Genomic DNA, 16,540 nt, shown 5'->3' with positions numbered 1-16,540 from the left:
AGGCCAGGTGGGAAACAATGGAATCCTCATTCTAATTCATTCATTAAAAACAGAAACTGAATAAGAAAGCTGCAACAGTCAGGATAAAAGAAACTATAGTGTTTACAGCTGCTATCTTACTCCACATTTCAAGAACAGTGCAAAACCTGATGGTAAATTCCTGTCTCTCTGGCTACTTGAGAAGGCAAGGCAAGAGGGTGATGCGGCCAGGGCCAGGCTGAGGAACATAGTAAGGTCCTGTCCTAAAACAGCTCACCAATACAGTATTTTCTGGTCTTAAGTTCTTCAGCTACACAAGTACACACAAACACACTCATTAGTTGTGATCAGTAAACACTATATGAAATTCAGTCTTAAAATAACAGGGAATGTAACCGGCAATATAAAAATAGGACAGAACTAGACACACTTTACAAATAAAGTTGACAGATAACTTTCGAAGGGACTTTACTTCAGCAAATTTCATTTATGACATACACTATTTTCAAATGCCTAGTGCATGGGTAGATGGAGAGATAGATGTGTGGCCCATCCCAAGCCCCAGGGCTCAGTGACACTGCACACAACACACGTGACACATCCCTACCTTCTGCACTTCGGCATCATGCTTCTGCTGCAGCTTAAGTTTCTCTTCAGAAAACTTTGCTTCCATCATTTTTGTTTTCATGTCCAACTTCAAGGGAAAGATTTCCAAGATTAGCAGAGCATCATCTTATAGTGGTGTATTACATTCAAACCCACACAGGACTTCGGGCTTTATTATTTCCATTTTAGTAAGTCTCTTCCAACTTTTTCTCTCTGCTCACATCTGCTTGCTCATTTCAAAACACTTTTAGCTATGTGTTGAAATATGACATTTTAAAAGAAAGAATATTCATATAAATGGCAAATTACTGTCTAGGCAGCTGGCTCAGTAAAGTGCTTGCTATGCAAGAATGACTTTGATCCTGAGCCCATGTTCTAACCACAACCAAACCAGGCATGGCAGTGCACATCCCAGCTCTGGGAGAGCAGAAACAGGAGGGTCCTGAGACTGGCTGGACAGAATACCCTGGCGTACTTGGTAGCTTGCATGACAATAAAATTGATTGTTCCTTTCAAATAATGAAAATAAAGCAAACAAACATTTTCTCAAATTAAAATTTGAGTAAGTCAAATAAAATCTCAGTGAAACTCCTTACCAATAAAACAGGTCACAGGGAAAACAGAATAGTCAGACACAAGCATTAAGTCAGAGGATATGGAGCATTTGTTAAGGTCAACAATAAATTTAAATATATATAAAGGAATACTATATATAAGCTTTTTGATACCGTGTGAAAAGACCAAATTTATGAGGTATAGAGGTATATAGAAGAAAAATTCCATATTAAAGACATAAAAAGTGTATTCAGTATAATAATGGAAGAAAATTGTCCAATACTACAGAAATAGATAACCATCCAGATAAAAAGAGGCAGAAAGAACCAGAAAAGGAAACTCCCCACATTGTACTATAGCCAAAACACTTAAAACTCAGAAAAAAAAACAAAATGCACTGAAAATGGCAAGAGTGAAGCTGCACATAAAGGCAGGCCTGAGATTTCAGCACCAACTCTAAGCACGAGGAGGCCATGAAAGCATACACTGCAAGTTCTGAAAGACTCCACTGCCTACTCAGCTACTCTATCCAACAGGACTGTCACAATATTAGAAGAAGGAAAACTTTCTGAGACAAAAGTAGGCTAAAGCATTATCTGACCGCTAGGCCAACACTGCAGCTGATACTGGAAGACTTTGAACTGAAGATTGAAAAACACATTGAAGAAGCTACATGGGCAGGAGAGGGGGACGTTCCAAAATAATTATCAACAGAATAAGGCCCTAAAAACCATCAGACACTACAAAATTAACAACAATGACAAGAATAACAATTCTGAATATCAGTGGCCTAGACTCTCCAGTCATCAGGTACAGAATAACCGACTGAATTAGAAAGCACGGGCCCTCTTTTAGCTCTATACAAGGGACATGCCTCACAAAGACAGACAGCCATGTTAGGTTGAAAGAATGGGCTGGTTATGGTGACACACACTGGTAGAATTTGCTGAAGGAGGCAGAGGCAGGAGGATCACGAGTTCGAGGCCAGCCTGAGCTACACATTTGAACAGTCAGAGGGTGGATGGGGAGGAAGGGAGTGCAGGGGGGATAAAATGAGTGTAAAAAATAAATAAGAAAGGAAGGAAGGAAGGATGGATGGATGGAAGGAAGGAAGAGCGAGCAAAGGTATTTCAAGCCACTGGTACCAGGCAGGAGACAAATGGGGTCAGTACTCTCATCCCTGACAAAACAGACTTCAAACCAACACACTCTCAGGAGAGACAGCGGTCTCTTCATACTGATTAAGGAGACAATCCATCAGGAGAACATTACAATTCTATTACACTGAACACAGGTGACACAGTTCTATACAGCAAATACTATGAGACTGATTTACACCAACACAGTGATAGTAAGTGACTTTAGTACTCTATTCTCACCAACGGAGAAGTCATCTAGGCAAGACACAAACAAACATCAAAGATGAATGATGGCATAGATAAAATGAACTAACAGGCTTCTACAGACAACTCCACCTGAGCATTAAGAATACACATTCTTTCTGCCAGGCAACATGTTCTAGGGCACAAAGTCCCACCCCCAATCTTCCACTCCAAAAGAAGAAAATTGAAATAATGCACTGTGTTCTATCTGACCACAGAATAAAACTAGAAATCAATAGCACCACAGAAAATACACAAACTCAAGAAGACTAAACACTACCTACTGAATAATAACTGTGCCACTGAAGAAATCAAAGGAATTTGCACTTTTCCATGAAGATGAACATACAGGATTCCAAAACCTATGAGATACAATGAAGACAGTGAACTCTAAATGTTCAAATGACAAAGTCAGGAGAAACTCAAACCAGCAACAATGACATCTCAAGGCATGGGACAAACAAGATCAAACAAGACCCAAACCAAGTAAACAGGAATAATAAAAATCAGGGCAAAAATCAATGAAATAGAAACAAACTAACAAAAGCAATACAATAATGAAGAGTTACTGCTTTGAAAAACAAAATTGACAAACCCTTCACCAAATCAATAAAAGCTAGAGAGAAGACTCAAAACTCTAAGACCAGAGATAAGAAGCAGATTACAATAGATAGCAATAAAATACACAAAATCCTGAGAACATACTCTCCCAAATTTGAACTCTACAAAATTAGAAATATAAAAAGATGAAATTATAAATAGATATGACCTAGAAAACTTAAAACAAACACACAAAAAGAAAACACATAAAAATGTAAATATATCCATAGCAAGCAGTATGAATAAAGACAGTAACAAAAGGCCTGCATATGCACTGGAGACTCAGGAGCCTCTCCTAAGCACAGCTTCTTCTCTTTGCTGCCCCTTCTGGACTTGCCTAGCTCTAGACTGTAGCTCAGAAACTCTCTTTATTCCTGAAATACCTTTGTGAGTAAGACACTTCTTTTCTTTCCCATTCCCCCTATCCTTGCCTACCTCATCCCCTCTCCTTACCCTCTGACTATACCAACCTCCACAACCACAGGCCTAGCTCAAGATCAGAGGCCTTTGAACCTGTGCTTTCTTTGACAGCCACTTTTGACTGGTGAGATTCTCCTTTCTTCTACCATCCTTCCCTCTGCCCACTGCCATCTCTGCACCCACAGGCCTGGCTCCAAGCCCAGAGTTTGGGAGCCAGCTTTCCCTGGACCACTTAAACATCTCACCAGCCAGCTTTGCCAGGTCTCACTCAGGCCATGCATCTCCCACGCTGGCCTAATCTAAGGAAAGCAGATACCACATCAGACACAACCAAAGAAAGAAGTCCGCATGCCCAGGTCAAAGCACTGAAACAAAACCCACATGAGTGGCCAAGATATGATATCTCTCATCAAACCCACTAGTCCTATAGAACTGTTCTCTAATGAGAAACACCGAGATGAACACCAGGACACAGAATTTAAAATCCTAAGCTTTATCCAAGAATGTAAAGAAGACACAAGCAAGCACTTCACTGAACTCCAGGAGGAGAACAATAAACACATGGTGATTTCCAAGATTACACAAATACATAGCTGAATGAGGTAACAAACATAATTCAGAAATTGAAAAAATAAATTCAATAGTGATGGAAACACTGACTATAATGCAAGCTGAAATGGAGATGAAATTGAAAAACTCAATATTCCAATTAGAACACTTAGGAGAAGCCTTATGGTAGAATGAATCAAACAGGAAAGCAGAATCCTGGGACTCAAAGATAAAGGGAACGATCTACACAAAACAAGCAAGAAATATGAAAAAAATTAAAATCTAAGAAAGGAACATTCAGGACACCATCTAAAGCCCAAATATTTGAATTATAGGCACAGATAAGGGAGAAGAATCCCAGGTCAATGGTCCAGACCACACCTTAACAGGATCATAGCAGCAGCAAGTGCTCCTAGCCACGGGGCCATCTCTCCAGCCCTTGGAGAATATGTTTATAAGAAAACAAATAGGTAATTTTGAAGACAGCAGGTAGGATGATCACAGACAAACTTCTGGAGAACATAACAGACAATGGGAGAGAGATACTATATACAATGGGAATAATAAGAATGACAGCTCATTCAGATCAAGGACAACAGATACCAGTCCAGTATGTAACACCTCAGATACTGAAAAGATAACAGAAAAGCCATGTGGCAAATCACTAGAAGTTCTCTAAAAGAATGAGAGAAAAGTACACCAGAGGCAGCCTTCGGTCTGAAGGAAAAGCTTGGGGACATAGTAACTAGAAACCTAAAAAGGGCAGGGTTTATCTCCTCACAATTGCCAGAGAAGAGAATTTCACAATTATAAATCAATAATAAATAAATAGCCAACCAACCAGTGAACATTTGTGTTTGAAACACAATACAACAGTGATTTGTGTTTGAAGAGCATAGCAAGAGCACACATGAGGATGGTGACTGGTCATTCTCCCTTTGTCTTCTTCCTGCTGCCTCATCCCTCAGCTCGGCTAATCTTATCAATGACCTCTGAGGAACTTCACAGACAGGACACAAAACAACACTTGTACCCCAAATAACAGAACACAGAACTTGAAAAAATGAGAAATAACTGTAAAGTATATTTAATTTGTGAATAAAATAATTTCTTTAATATAAAGAGTCACATTAAATAGCTAAAACATGATGAGTTTTAAAAAAATCACCTTTTTATGTTGTTAAACTTTTAAAATAAAGTTGAACCAGCAAGCCCAAGATCATCATTGTCTACACAGTGAGTTCTAGGCCAGCCAGGGCTACACAGCAAGATGTTCTAAACATCTATTCAAAACAATTACTCAATTTCATAAGATCCATACAGAAATAAAGAGCAAGGTGAACATATTAGTCACAATGAGCTATTAGTCCCAAGATTTAAGTTAGTTCTGAAATCAACAGGAACTTCATTACAACAGAAGATATGTAAATGTTGAAATGAGAGGTGGAATTAAGCCTACAGAACCTAAAACTGAATTCAGACTGAGATGAAGCTACAGGTGAGAAGATGAATAATGGCATTAATTGCCATTTAAAGGCAAAACCCATGAATTAAATAAAAGATGCCTTTATATCAAGAATGATCCACAACATACAGCAGCCTCTCTGAACAGAGCCAGCAAGTAGTGATGCTAGCAGCAATGGAATAGCAAGAGCAATACTGTGATGGTTTGTATATGCTTAGCCCAGGGAGTGTGGCTATTAGGAAGTGTGGCCTTGTTGGAGTAGGTATGTCACTGTAGGCGATGCCTGGAAACCAGTCTTCTGTTTGCCTTCAGAATAAGATGTAGAACTCTGAGTTCTGCCTTCATCTTTTCTTCACCCGCAATGCCATGCTCCTGCCTTGATGATAATGGACTGAACTTCTGAGCCTGTAAGCCAATCCCCATGAAATGCTGTCCTTATAAGAATTGCCTTGGTTGTGGTGTCTGTTCACAGCAGTAAAACCCTAAGACATTTGTTTTTGTAACATTATCAGTAGCAGCAACACCACCACCACCAGGAGCAGCAGCAGCAGCAAGGAATACGAAAAAATTATAGAAGAAAAATAATGTTATGAGCAAAGTATGATCCTAGAGATCTGTATGTGTTATTTCATTTAATCTCAACAACAACATTCCAAAGTGGGTGCTTTTATTATCTCAGTCTTATAGAACACACAACTAAATCACAAGGAGGTACTTGCTCATGGTTTCACAACAGGGAGGTAGAATGCCTAGGCTCACTCACACTCACAAGTTTGTGTACAGCTGATAAGGTTCCTTGGTATGGAATGGCTTTTAGATGGTTCACCTATTCTAAACATCTCAGCATATAAACAGAACTCAAGGGAGGAAAAGAAGATGCAGTCTCCAAATAAATAACCCTGTGGTCTAAAACTTCCCTGGGAGGAGAACCTGGCCAACTGGAAAGAGGACGGGCTGGGCCCAGATGCATACTCATCACACTCTGCACATCAGGTACCACACATGCCTACCCTGCCCTGCCTGCTGACAGAAGGGGCCGTTCACTTGACGCATAGTTAACTGACCTTATAGAATCTCAACTGAAAGTTTCATACAAAATTTGCTGTTTAAATGTTTGAGCTTTCACAATATTTCTTATTTTTAACTAATGAAACTTTCTGAGTATTCTATATTTTCTGCTTTAAATCTTTCCTCCTTTCATAACGTATTTTTCACTCTATTAAAATAGCACTTTCAAGATCACAATAATAGAGAGACATTTTTCAAGGTCCCAGAGACCACCTAGAACTAGAGCAGCTATCACAGAAGCTAAGGCAAGCTAGAAGAAAGGGTGAACATAGTAAGCTTCTCTGTGCATGTGTGGCCCACAAGTTTTCATACAAATCTCCTAAAGTTCATACAAAGAGCCTTCAATAACCAAATCTCAAAGCTGCTGCATCTTTAACTGTGGTGTTTAAATAGGAATGGCCCTGACAGACTCATGTGTCAGAATATTTGACCAGAGGGAGTGGCACGATTAGGAGGTGTGGCCTTGTTGGAAGAAGTGTGGAGGTGGGCTTTGAGGTCATAAATGCTCATGCTATCTATGCCCAGTGTAGAACAGTGCACTTCTGCTGTCTGTGGATCAAGATAGAGAACTCTCAGCTCCTTCTCCAGCATCATGTTTGTCTGCACGCTGCCATGCTTCCCACAATGGTGATAATGGACTAAACCTCTGAAACTATAAGATAGCCACAATGAAATGTTTTGCTTTATAAGAACTGTCATGGTCATCGGGTCTCTTCACAGCAATAGAAACCTGAACTGAGATATTCACTGTTGGGCAGCACACAGAGAATCTCACTGTTTCCAACCCTTCATCTACTAGCTTGCCTTGGCTTCTGTGTTAGTCGCTATTCTAGCTGGCCTCTGGGAGCTTGGAAAATGTCTCTACTATTTCTGCATTTTTCCCACTCTTCTACTACCTTCACCTAGCCATTCTCTCTGAGTGAGTCCTATACTTACCTTCACTACCTATAAATGTGTGCCTCTGGGGCTTAACTGTTAAACTGTAGCTCCCATGTAGAGGAATAACAATCCTGTCTTCAGGCCATATTCTTCTGTGTCATCTGTCACCTCAACACCTGCCTATAGAGTATCAAACTCAACAATCAATAAAATCAGCACTCACTATGTACAGTTATGTTCCGTATCTTAGCTCCTGTTTTCTGTCCTTCTCAACGTCTAAGTGACTTACCAATCCCAGGAAGCCTGGCTTCATTAGCAACCCTACTGTTACTCATCTGATAGGTCTCAACCCTCACATTAACTGCTACAACAACCTCTCCACTCTTTTCCAACTTTCATCAGACTAATCCAGCTGAGAAAGCACACTGACTTAAATGTTCTCCAGTACACTTGAAAAGTCTCTTTCTCTACTGAAGCCCCCAGAGCCCTCTGTCTTGCTGTCAGCAATCTATATCCCTTATCAGTGCCCTCTTCTTTCTCAGGACATACCGGCCATGGATATACAAACTCGACTAAGCACAGGCCTTGTTCATCCTCTTGTCTTCAGCTGCCTATTAAAATACCACAGGATTCACCTCTTGGTTCAAATATCACTTCCTCCATAAAATCAGCCACAAACGCTGCTGACAGAAGGGAATCCTCCATTATATGTTACAATGATTCCGACTCTACAGTGCCTTCCAGTTGCTTTACACATCTTTCTTTCCCAGAAAGAAAATGTAGGGTTTGAAGACTTTCTCATGTTTATTGAAAAAGTATTTTATAGTCATATTTTTAATGATATTAACATACTTTGAGAATAATTATAGTCATATATTTCCTTTATGTTGAGCAAATGTGTATACGCATGTATGGATGTATAGTATGTATATTAAAATTAAGCTTTACATCTTATAAAAATAAAACAAATGAGCTAAATTTTAAGAACTAAGTGAGACAGTGGGACATATGAACAGAGAAGCCCATCTTAAAATAGTGCACAAAAAATATTCTTTTTCCATTACTCAAAACTAACGATTTGGCTCATTCTCATCTCCCAATCTTCTAGTTTTAAAGAGGTTTATTTTGAGACCGAAGTATCCACCTAGGCCACTTGATTCCAACATAAATGTTACAGTGAAAAACAAAAGTTAAAATCAATGGGGAAAATGCCCTTCCTCACGTAACTCTACACATGCTGGAAGATCTCCTTAGACCCCAAAACAAACCCACATTTGGAAGAAGTAAAGAGAAATGAGAAGATCAGGACTAACTTCAAAGTACTAACAGCACACGCCAACCCACGCTGTGGAAACACAGCTGAGACAAAGAAGCGGAAGTTGGATGACTCCACTTTTTAGAGCCTTCTCACAAGGTTTAAAAGCGTTTTTCTGAATTTTACTTAAAATTGGGCCCTATTTGTTCTTAAGTGTTTACTTCAAACAACTGCTCGAAATTTGTGTAACATCCCTATAAAATTAATAAAGCTACTGAATATTCTGAATGAATATGAAATGAAATGAACATGATTCATCTAACAGAAACGTCCCCTGGGTGTAAAGTCTACGTAAGGCCTGACTGACTACAGGTAGAACTCACTGCAAGTGTCATTTGTTCATTTTATTCAAGTTCATGTTTACAAACTTTATGCTATGCACTGTCTCATTGCAAAATAATTTTCAAACGTTCTATTCAATCAGCTATTCACATCCTTCATACAAAGGAGCAGTGTGCTTAGATAAAATGCTGCTTTTTATTATTACCTACTTGGAATAAGCAAAATTTAGTATTTGATACTGAAACCAACAGAATACCAAAAAAATAAGGATCATAATAATTATTAATGACTATAATACAAAAGCAAAGTGATTTAGACAAACATCTTTCTCATGTTTATACTAACAAGGCCGGGTGCAGAGGTGCAGCCAACAAGCCTCTGGAGAGCCTAAAGCAGGAATGCTGCTTGAGCCCAGGAGCTTATGACCAGCATGGATACATGAGAAATTGCCACACACATGCAAAAGGGGAATGTGTGTGTGTAAAATAGAATACCATGAAATGTCCCTGCATGTGGATGAGCTGCTTAAAGCATATCAAAAGAAACCAAATATACAAAGAGCAAACAAAAGTTATTTTGAAATATAGAATAACTACAAAGTGTATGTGCTTTGAATGAAATTTAGAATGTGCCTTAATAAGAGCATGGGATTTAAATTTCTCAGCATTAATAAACCTCACGCACGGCACTATCAGCCTTCCCTAGAGACCAGAACATTTCAAAATGCTATAAGCAAAATCAGAAGGACACACTTGGTGGTCACACTTTGTTTCTAAATTCCAAGCATCATCACTAATCAATTTATAGAAGTGATTCATAAAGCAACCATCATTCTCCTTAGGGGCCAACTTGTGACCACCCTCCTTCTAGAGGGCTTGCTTACCTACTGATCAGATGAGTCACCATGCTGGGAACCATTCTCGTTAACTAGTATATCTAGTGCAGCTTTCTCTCAAAATACAAATTTGAAATATTTCAATGGGCAAGTTGTTATCTGTCATACCAATTTATAACAAAGAATAAGTCACTTGCATGTTATTTCCAAGGATTAGAGACGCACAAAACTCTCCAAACATTAATGATAAATATTTTAGAATATATTAGAAGTGATAGATATCATGTGCATAATTTATTCTACTTTTTATATTTATTCTGATTTTTTAAATTTGTTCATACATAAGACAGATTAAATGAAACAATAAAATAACTAGAAACTACTGTGTCATTTTAAGTTCTCGACCTGCCTTATTTATCTCCTTTAGTGACTTCCTGCTTCTTACTCATTTCTTCCACCGTCAATACCTGTTTTGGGGGCTCTATGTGAATAACTCAGACAGAATCCATTAAAACACTCACCAGCTTCTAGGACACCAACACGGAGCCAGCTCCTGCCTGGGGAATTTTTACTGTGGAATTTCTTTGTACAATTATTTATTAAGTTTTGTGATGATATATCTTAAAATAAAGTGAGTTCTCTCATTTATTATATAAATTGCTTTATTTAACTCTATTTAAATACTAGAATTAACTTGTAAACTCATAGGGGAGAAAATGGCCTAATTAGCATTATGTATAAGAGGGAAGCAGCATTTATTTTACAGGTAAAGCTGTATATGTTCTCATTTTATTTTTTAAAAACAGTAATGTCTGAGCTGGAGAGAATGGTGAGCAGTTAACAACACTAGCTGTTCTTCCAGGGCCCTAAGTTTGAGTCCCAGCATACCATTACAGCTTACAATCACCTCCAACTCCAAGTCTCAGGAGATCTAGTGCCATTGTGACATCTGCCAGCAGCAAGCATACATGGTGCACAGACATACATGCAGAAGAAGCATCCACACACATAAAATAAAATAAAATAAAGTAAATTTGTCATTTTAAAAATAACAGCATATTTTCTCTCAAAACTGATGGCTGACATCAAAGGTGATCTTCAGTTTGTGCTGTCTCTTGTTTTCAGTGATTGCAGGTTTCTAAATGTCTTGGTCCACATCAGAAACTTTTTTCTCAGATTACAAGAAAGAACCAACAACATAAATCTGTGGATGATACGCCCCATGGCATTGTTCAGTAACATGACTATTAGAAGAAATGTGTTAAAAGCTACAAAACTTTGAATTCTAGAAACAATCTAGACTGGTGGCCATAAGACCCGGGATGACTGGGATCAAAGGACACACAGGCTCACAGAGGTAGGAGTGATGGCCTTGATTTTTACATGGAGTCACAGAATGGTGATAGAGCTAATTACTGAATGCCATACACTTCAGACCATTGAGAACAAATCTCCACCTCACACCAGTCAGAATGGCTAAGATCAAAAATTCAGGTGACAGCAGATGCTGGCAAGGATGTGGAGAAAGAGGAACACTCCTCCATTGTTGGTGGGATTGCAAGCTTGTACAACCACTCTGGAAATCAGTCTGGTGGTTCCTCAGAAAATTGGACATAGTACTACCGGAGGATCCAGCAATACCTCTCCTGGGCATATATCCAGAAGATGTCCCAACCGGTAAGAAGGACACATGCTCCACTATGTTCATAGCAGCCCTATTTATAATAGCCAGAAGCTGGAAAGAACCCAGATGTCCCTCAACAGAGGAATGGATACAGAAATTATGGTACATTTACACAATGGAGTACTACTCAGCTATTAAAAAGAATGAATTTATGAAATTCCTAGCCAAATGGATGGACCTGGAGGGCATCATCTTGAGTGAGGTAACACAATCACAAAGGAACTCACACAATATGTATTCACTGATAAGTGGATATTAGCCCAAAACTTAGGATACCCGAGATATAAGATACAATTTGCTAAACGCATGAAACTCAAGAAGAATGAAGACCAAAATGTGGACAATATGCCCCTTCTTAGAATTGGGAACAAAACACCCANGGAAGGAGTTACAGAGACAAAGTTTTGAGCTGTGATGAAAGGATGGACCATCTAGAGACTGCCGTATCCAGGGATCCATCCCATAATCAGCTTCCAAACGCTGACACCATTGCATACACTAGCAAGATTTTGCTGAAAGGACCCAAATATAGCTGTCTCTTGTGAGACTATGCCGGGGCCTAGCAAACACAGGAGTGGATGCTCACAGTCAGCTATTGGATGTATCACAGGGCTCCCAATGGAGAAGCTAGAGAAAGTACCCAAGGAGCTAAAGGGATCTGCAACCCTATAGTTGGAACAACATGATGAACTAACCAGTACCCNGGAGCTCTTGTCTCTAGCTGCATATGTATCGAAAGATGGCCTAGTCGGCCATCACTGGAAAGAGAGGCCCATTGGACTTGCAAACTTTATATGCCCCAGTACAGGGGAACGCCAGGGCCAAAAGAATGGGAATGGGTGGGTAGGGAAGTGGGGGGGGCGGTATGGGGAACTTTTGGGATAGCATTGGAAATGTAATTGAGGAAAATATGTAATAAAAATATTAAAAATAAAAAAAAGAGAACAAATCTCAAATACTCTTAGTACATCATGTACCATGTCTGAGCTACAGTGAAGATCAGTTAGGCAGATGGATGTAAGTAGCAAGGCTATAGGAATAAAGATAAATTACAAGTAAGCAGATAGAGAGGGTGCATGGATTTACTGAGGTCACACACGCTTACTCTAAAAACTGCCATTGCCTCTGTCTCCCAACCACCAGAATCTGAAAGTCAGAAAAGGATCCAGCAATGCACCTCTGCCTAGTGGTGGAGTGGAGCTGGGGTATGCAAGATGAGAGATACACAAATGAAATCTTTAACTACAAACCCAGCCTGGTCTGCACCATGGTCTGGTTTTGAGACCAGATAACTAACCCTTTCTCCTGTGCATCACGTCTACATAGAGTCTGAAAACCATTATACAAGATCAACTGTGTTATCTTAGGCGTGTGAGAAACAGCACAATCCTACCTCTTTCTCGTGCATTCGAGAGAGAAAATGATCGTCATGAAGACTGCTAGCCTTCCTCAGGCCGCCCTTGGGAGCCATCTGTAAAAGCAATAAGAGTTTTATTGAACTTCTCAGGACGGTTCCTGGACTCTACAGCTAAGCTAATAAAGTATCTGAAACTCATTTCCAAGTAACGTTAGCTTTGGAGAAAAGGGTGACTCGCTCACTTTCTAGGCAGCAAGATTAAATTATGCTTCCTAAGGTGGAATTGAAATTGATAAACAAGACATTTCTTATTTTTTTAAAAACTTCATATTTTATTTACAGTTAGCTGTCCCTAGAAAAACATCCAGTGGAATCATCACCTACCAGAGAAACGGGGAGAGGTTTCTGTCTCAGGTACCGGGGGTTTTCAATCTGAAAAATTAAAGACATTTGGAGATGTTTGGATAAAATACATCTTTCTGTGTGAAAATTTCTTCTGTATATTTTAATGTTTTGTTTATTTTTTGAAGTGCCATATATGCATTTCATGTGGCCCTCTCCTTAGTCGCTCAGTCTTATTTAATGCTCACCACACTTCACATTGCCCAAAGCCTCAGTGACTTACAGTGCCAGACTTGTGCCCTCTGACTGCTTGTTTTACTCCCAAACCTTTTCTAAGCACACATGGATTCATTCTTTAAATCTCAATTCAGTCACTACATCCTAGATATGCTAGAGACATGGCACTTGGACTGTAACGAACAGCATCAATGAGGATAGAGAATTCCTTTGCGAGTTTCCTAAACCTGTCTTTCAGCTTCACCATCCCCAGCTTTATCCACATTCCAGGGGCACTGAACAACTTTTTGGCCTTGTAAAGCACTAGCTAGCTGCCAGGAGTTGCAATCTTCAAGACTCACTGGCTCAGAGTGAGGCTCCCCAGGAAAATTAATTCTTGTCAGGTCAGTGCCACCTGGATGCTCATCTCTTTTTATGACCTAGAATGCATTTTCTCAAAAAAAAAAAAAGTGAATCCTAAAACAAAGACTGTGATTGCCAAGTTCCCCAGTCTATTGCTCAAACCCACGCCAGTGCCCAGTGATATTCTCAAAGCAGGGGAGAGAGAAGGAGATGCATTCGGTCCCACCTTTTCCCAGCTCTATCGTATCCTGGGTTCACGTAAATGGCCCTGACATACCTAAACTTAATCGTTGAGCATTGTGTTTCTACACACACCTTTGGACAGATGGAGTACAAGGATAACGTCTCCTCAGCTTTGGATCTCTGTTTCCTAGCACATATTTAATGCCTTTCAATGAAATATTGCTTGAATTGCTTAATGGGAACTTCTTTAAAATTTCTATACCCATCATTTGATTTATAAATAAAATAAGAATTAAAAATCATTGCTATTTTCTAATCAGTCTAATTTCTTCATGTCATGTGCTCACAATTTACTACACCAATAATCACAAAATGAACAAGAACATTATGACTCTGGCCAAAGAAAGGGTTTTTACCCTGCAATACTCAATTAAGATTAAGTGACAAACTTTCACATACAACTTATTAAATCTTCAAAAATCCTAGCTTATTTCCAAAAAGCTAAAGTTTATATAATTGTGAAGCTATCTAAATTCAATTTGACATAAGGGGGAAAAATAAATAATCAATTAAAGAAACAGAGGTAATAAACTTAAAAACAAATGTTAAGATAGCAAAGAGTCTAGTATAACAGCAGACGAGATCTGAGGAATACATGCATTTTAGTCACTAGAACAGGAAAATGTGCACAGTGATTCTGTGCACGATGATTTTTTTCACCTAGAGACTCAATCCTGTGAAGAACTGGTAACCAGTCTGAATTTAAATCTATCTCCTCATCCTCCACATAGACCAACAATGGAAGAAAAGAAAAACGCCTATCACCAGGGCCTATATCACAATGAAGAGAAAAGAATAGTAATTCCAAGATCTACATGAAAGCAGCCAAATAACGATCCCAAACCTCAACAGAATTAGCTAGTAAGTACAGAGTCTTCGAGACGCTGGACTTGCAGTGTGGAAGCCTCCCTTCAGTGCTCAGGACAGGAAGCTTTCCTGGCAGACAGGTGAGTCACAGCAGTGTACTTCCTGTCACAGGGGCAGAGTGACTAAAGCACTGTGCAGAGAAGGAGGTGCCTACTGCAGGGGCACAGCTCTTCAGAACAGGCAGCAAACTTCTAGGAAGCAACAGAGGACTCAATACCTACTGTCTGAAAGTCCATTTGTGAAAACGGAGTTGGCATTCTTTATCTGGGGAACACAGAAAGCGAGTCCTTCAAAGGCATACACAAACCAACACAAACACCCAACTCTAACTCATGAAGCAAAATTAAGTAAAAGGGGAAACAGGAAAAGAAAAAAACAATTCTCAAAGACGCTCAAGCTCTAATTAAGTTTAGATTTAAATCCAAAAGCCAAGGAAACCATCTGTGACTTATTTTTGCCCAACTCTACATTTACAAGCAGGACACAAAATATTGGTTTACTTAATTACAACGCAGCATTTCAACTCTATAGAAGTAAGTCTTATTCCAACCCTTCATCTTTAAAACTATTAAGTAAAGAAGTTAAAGCCTTCTGTTATTATGAATTATTTTTTCAAACTAGAGAATAAAGGAAAATGTCTATTCTAATTCATAAGAGCAACAAGCAACAGTAAAAACTGGTAACAATATTCTGTTCTTCTTCATTTATAATACACTGAGTTTGGGAAATAGTCAAAGAAAAGCATGTTCTTGAGTCTATTTAGGGAAAATAAGCAATCTATTTTCTGATTTTGTAACAACAGCCAGATGTGCTTTGAAGTTGATGATTCCCACTTTGTAATTCGCAGGCAGCATGGACTTGGATGGAGCAATCTGTAAACAGTCTTAAAGCCGACTTCTTTCATGCTCTTGCAGAAAACCTCTTGTTCTCTCAAAATGCATCAAGAATGAATGCCACAAAAAGGATGTCTAGCATGGAAGCTACCCCAGACTCATGTGCAAACACTGATGTGGATGAGAGCACACAGAAGGCACAGCCCTAAGTATGAAATTCCAGCAGCGTGTGAACACTGGACATGTGCACAGTTGTTCAAAGCAAACTGAATAGCAAGAATAAAATATATGATAATTTAACTAGGCAGTAATACAGATATCTGAATGTTCTCTAGTAAAAACTGGCTTTTAATGTTTTATTTTGTTTAGCATTTTAGCAGGCACACTGAATTACAAATTGTTTTTGTTGGCTTATATCTTCTTATTATTCAGGTTTTAGCCAAATTGTCCTAAGTTAGTATCTTCTGGTACACTAATAGTTGAGTTTTGTTTCCAGAAAGGTTAAAAAGCTCTTTATCAGATATATGAACTTTAGAAGGAAATACATTATTAAGCAATATATTGCCAATAATGCCACTAAAATATTTTTAATTAGAATATAGGAAAGAACCCAGATGCCCCTCAACAGAGGAATGGATACAGAAAATGTGGTACATTTACACAATGGAGTACTACTCAGCTATTAAAAAGAATGAATTTA

At 38.9% G+C, this 16,540-nt stretch overlaps 1 protein-coding gene across 1 annotated transcript in view; it reads right to left on the bottom strand.

The window, feature by feature from the left end:
* Window positions 1-16,540, bottom strand: part of Cep112 (centrosomal protein 112) — a 370,253-nt gene that overhangs the window by 340,132 nt on the left and 13,581 nt on the right. The window contains exons 3-5 of the mRNA XM_029484236.1: window positions 13,361-13,408; window positions 13,013-13,090; window positions 587-673 (exon numbers count right to left, since the gene is read on the bottom strand). Coding sequence (XP_029340096.1) covers window positions 587-673; window positions 13,013-13,090; window positions 13,361-13,408 — 213 coding nt within the window. The remainder of the gene's footprint in view (window positions 1-586; window positions 674-13,012; window positions 13,091-13,360; window positions 13,409-16,540) is intronic.

Source organism: Mus caroli, chromosome 11 (assembly GCF_900094665.2).
Source record: "Mus caroli chromosome 11, CAROLI_EIJ_v1.1, whole genome shotgun sequence".
Classification (NCBI taxonomy): domain Eukaryota; kingdom Metazoa; phylum Chordata; class Mammalia; order Rodentia; family Muridae; genus Mus; species Mus caroli.
Note: the sequence above shows the minus strand (reverse complement) of the source record. Positions and strands in the feature narration are given on the sequence as shown.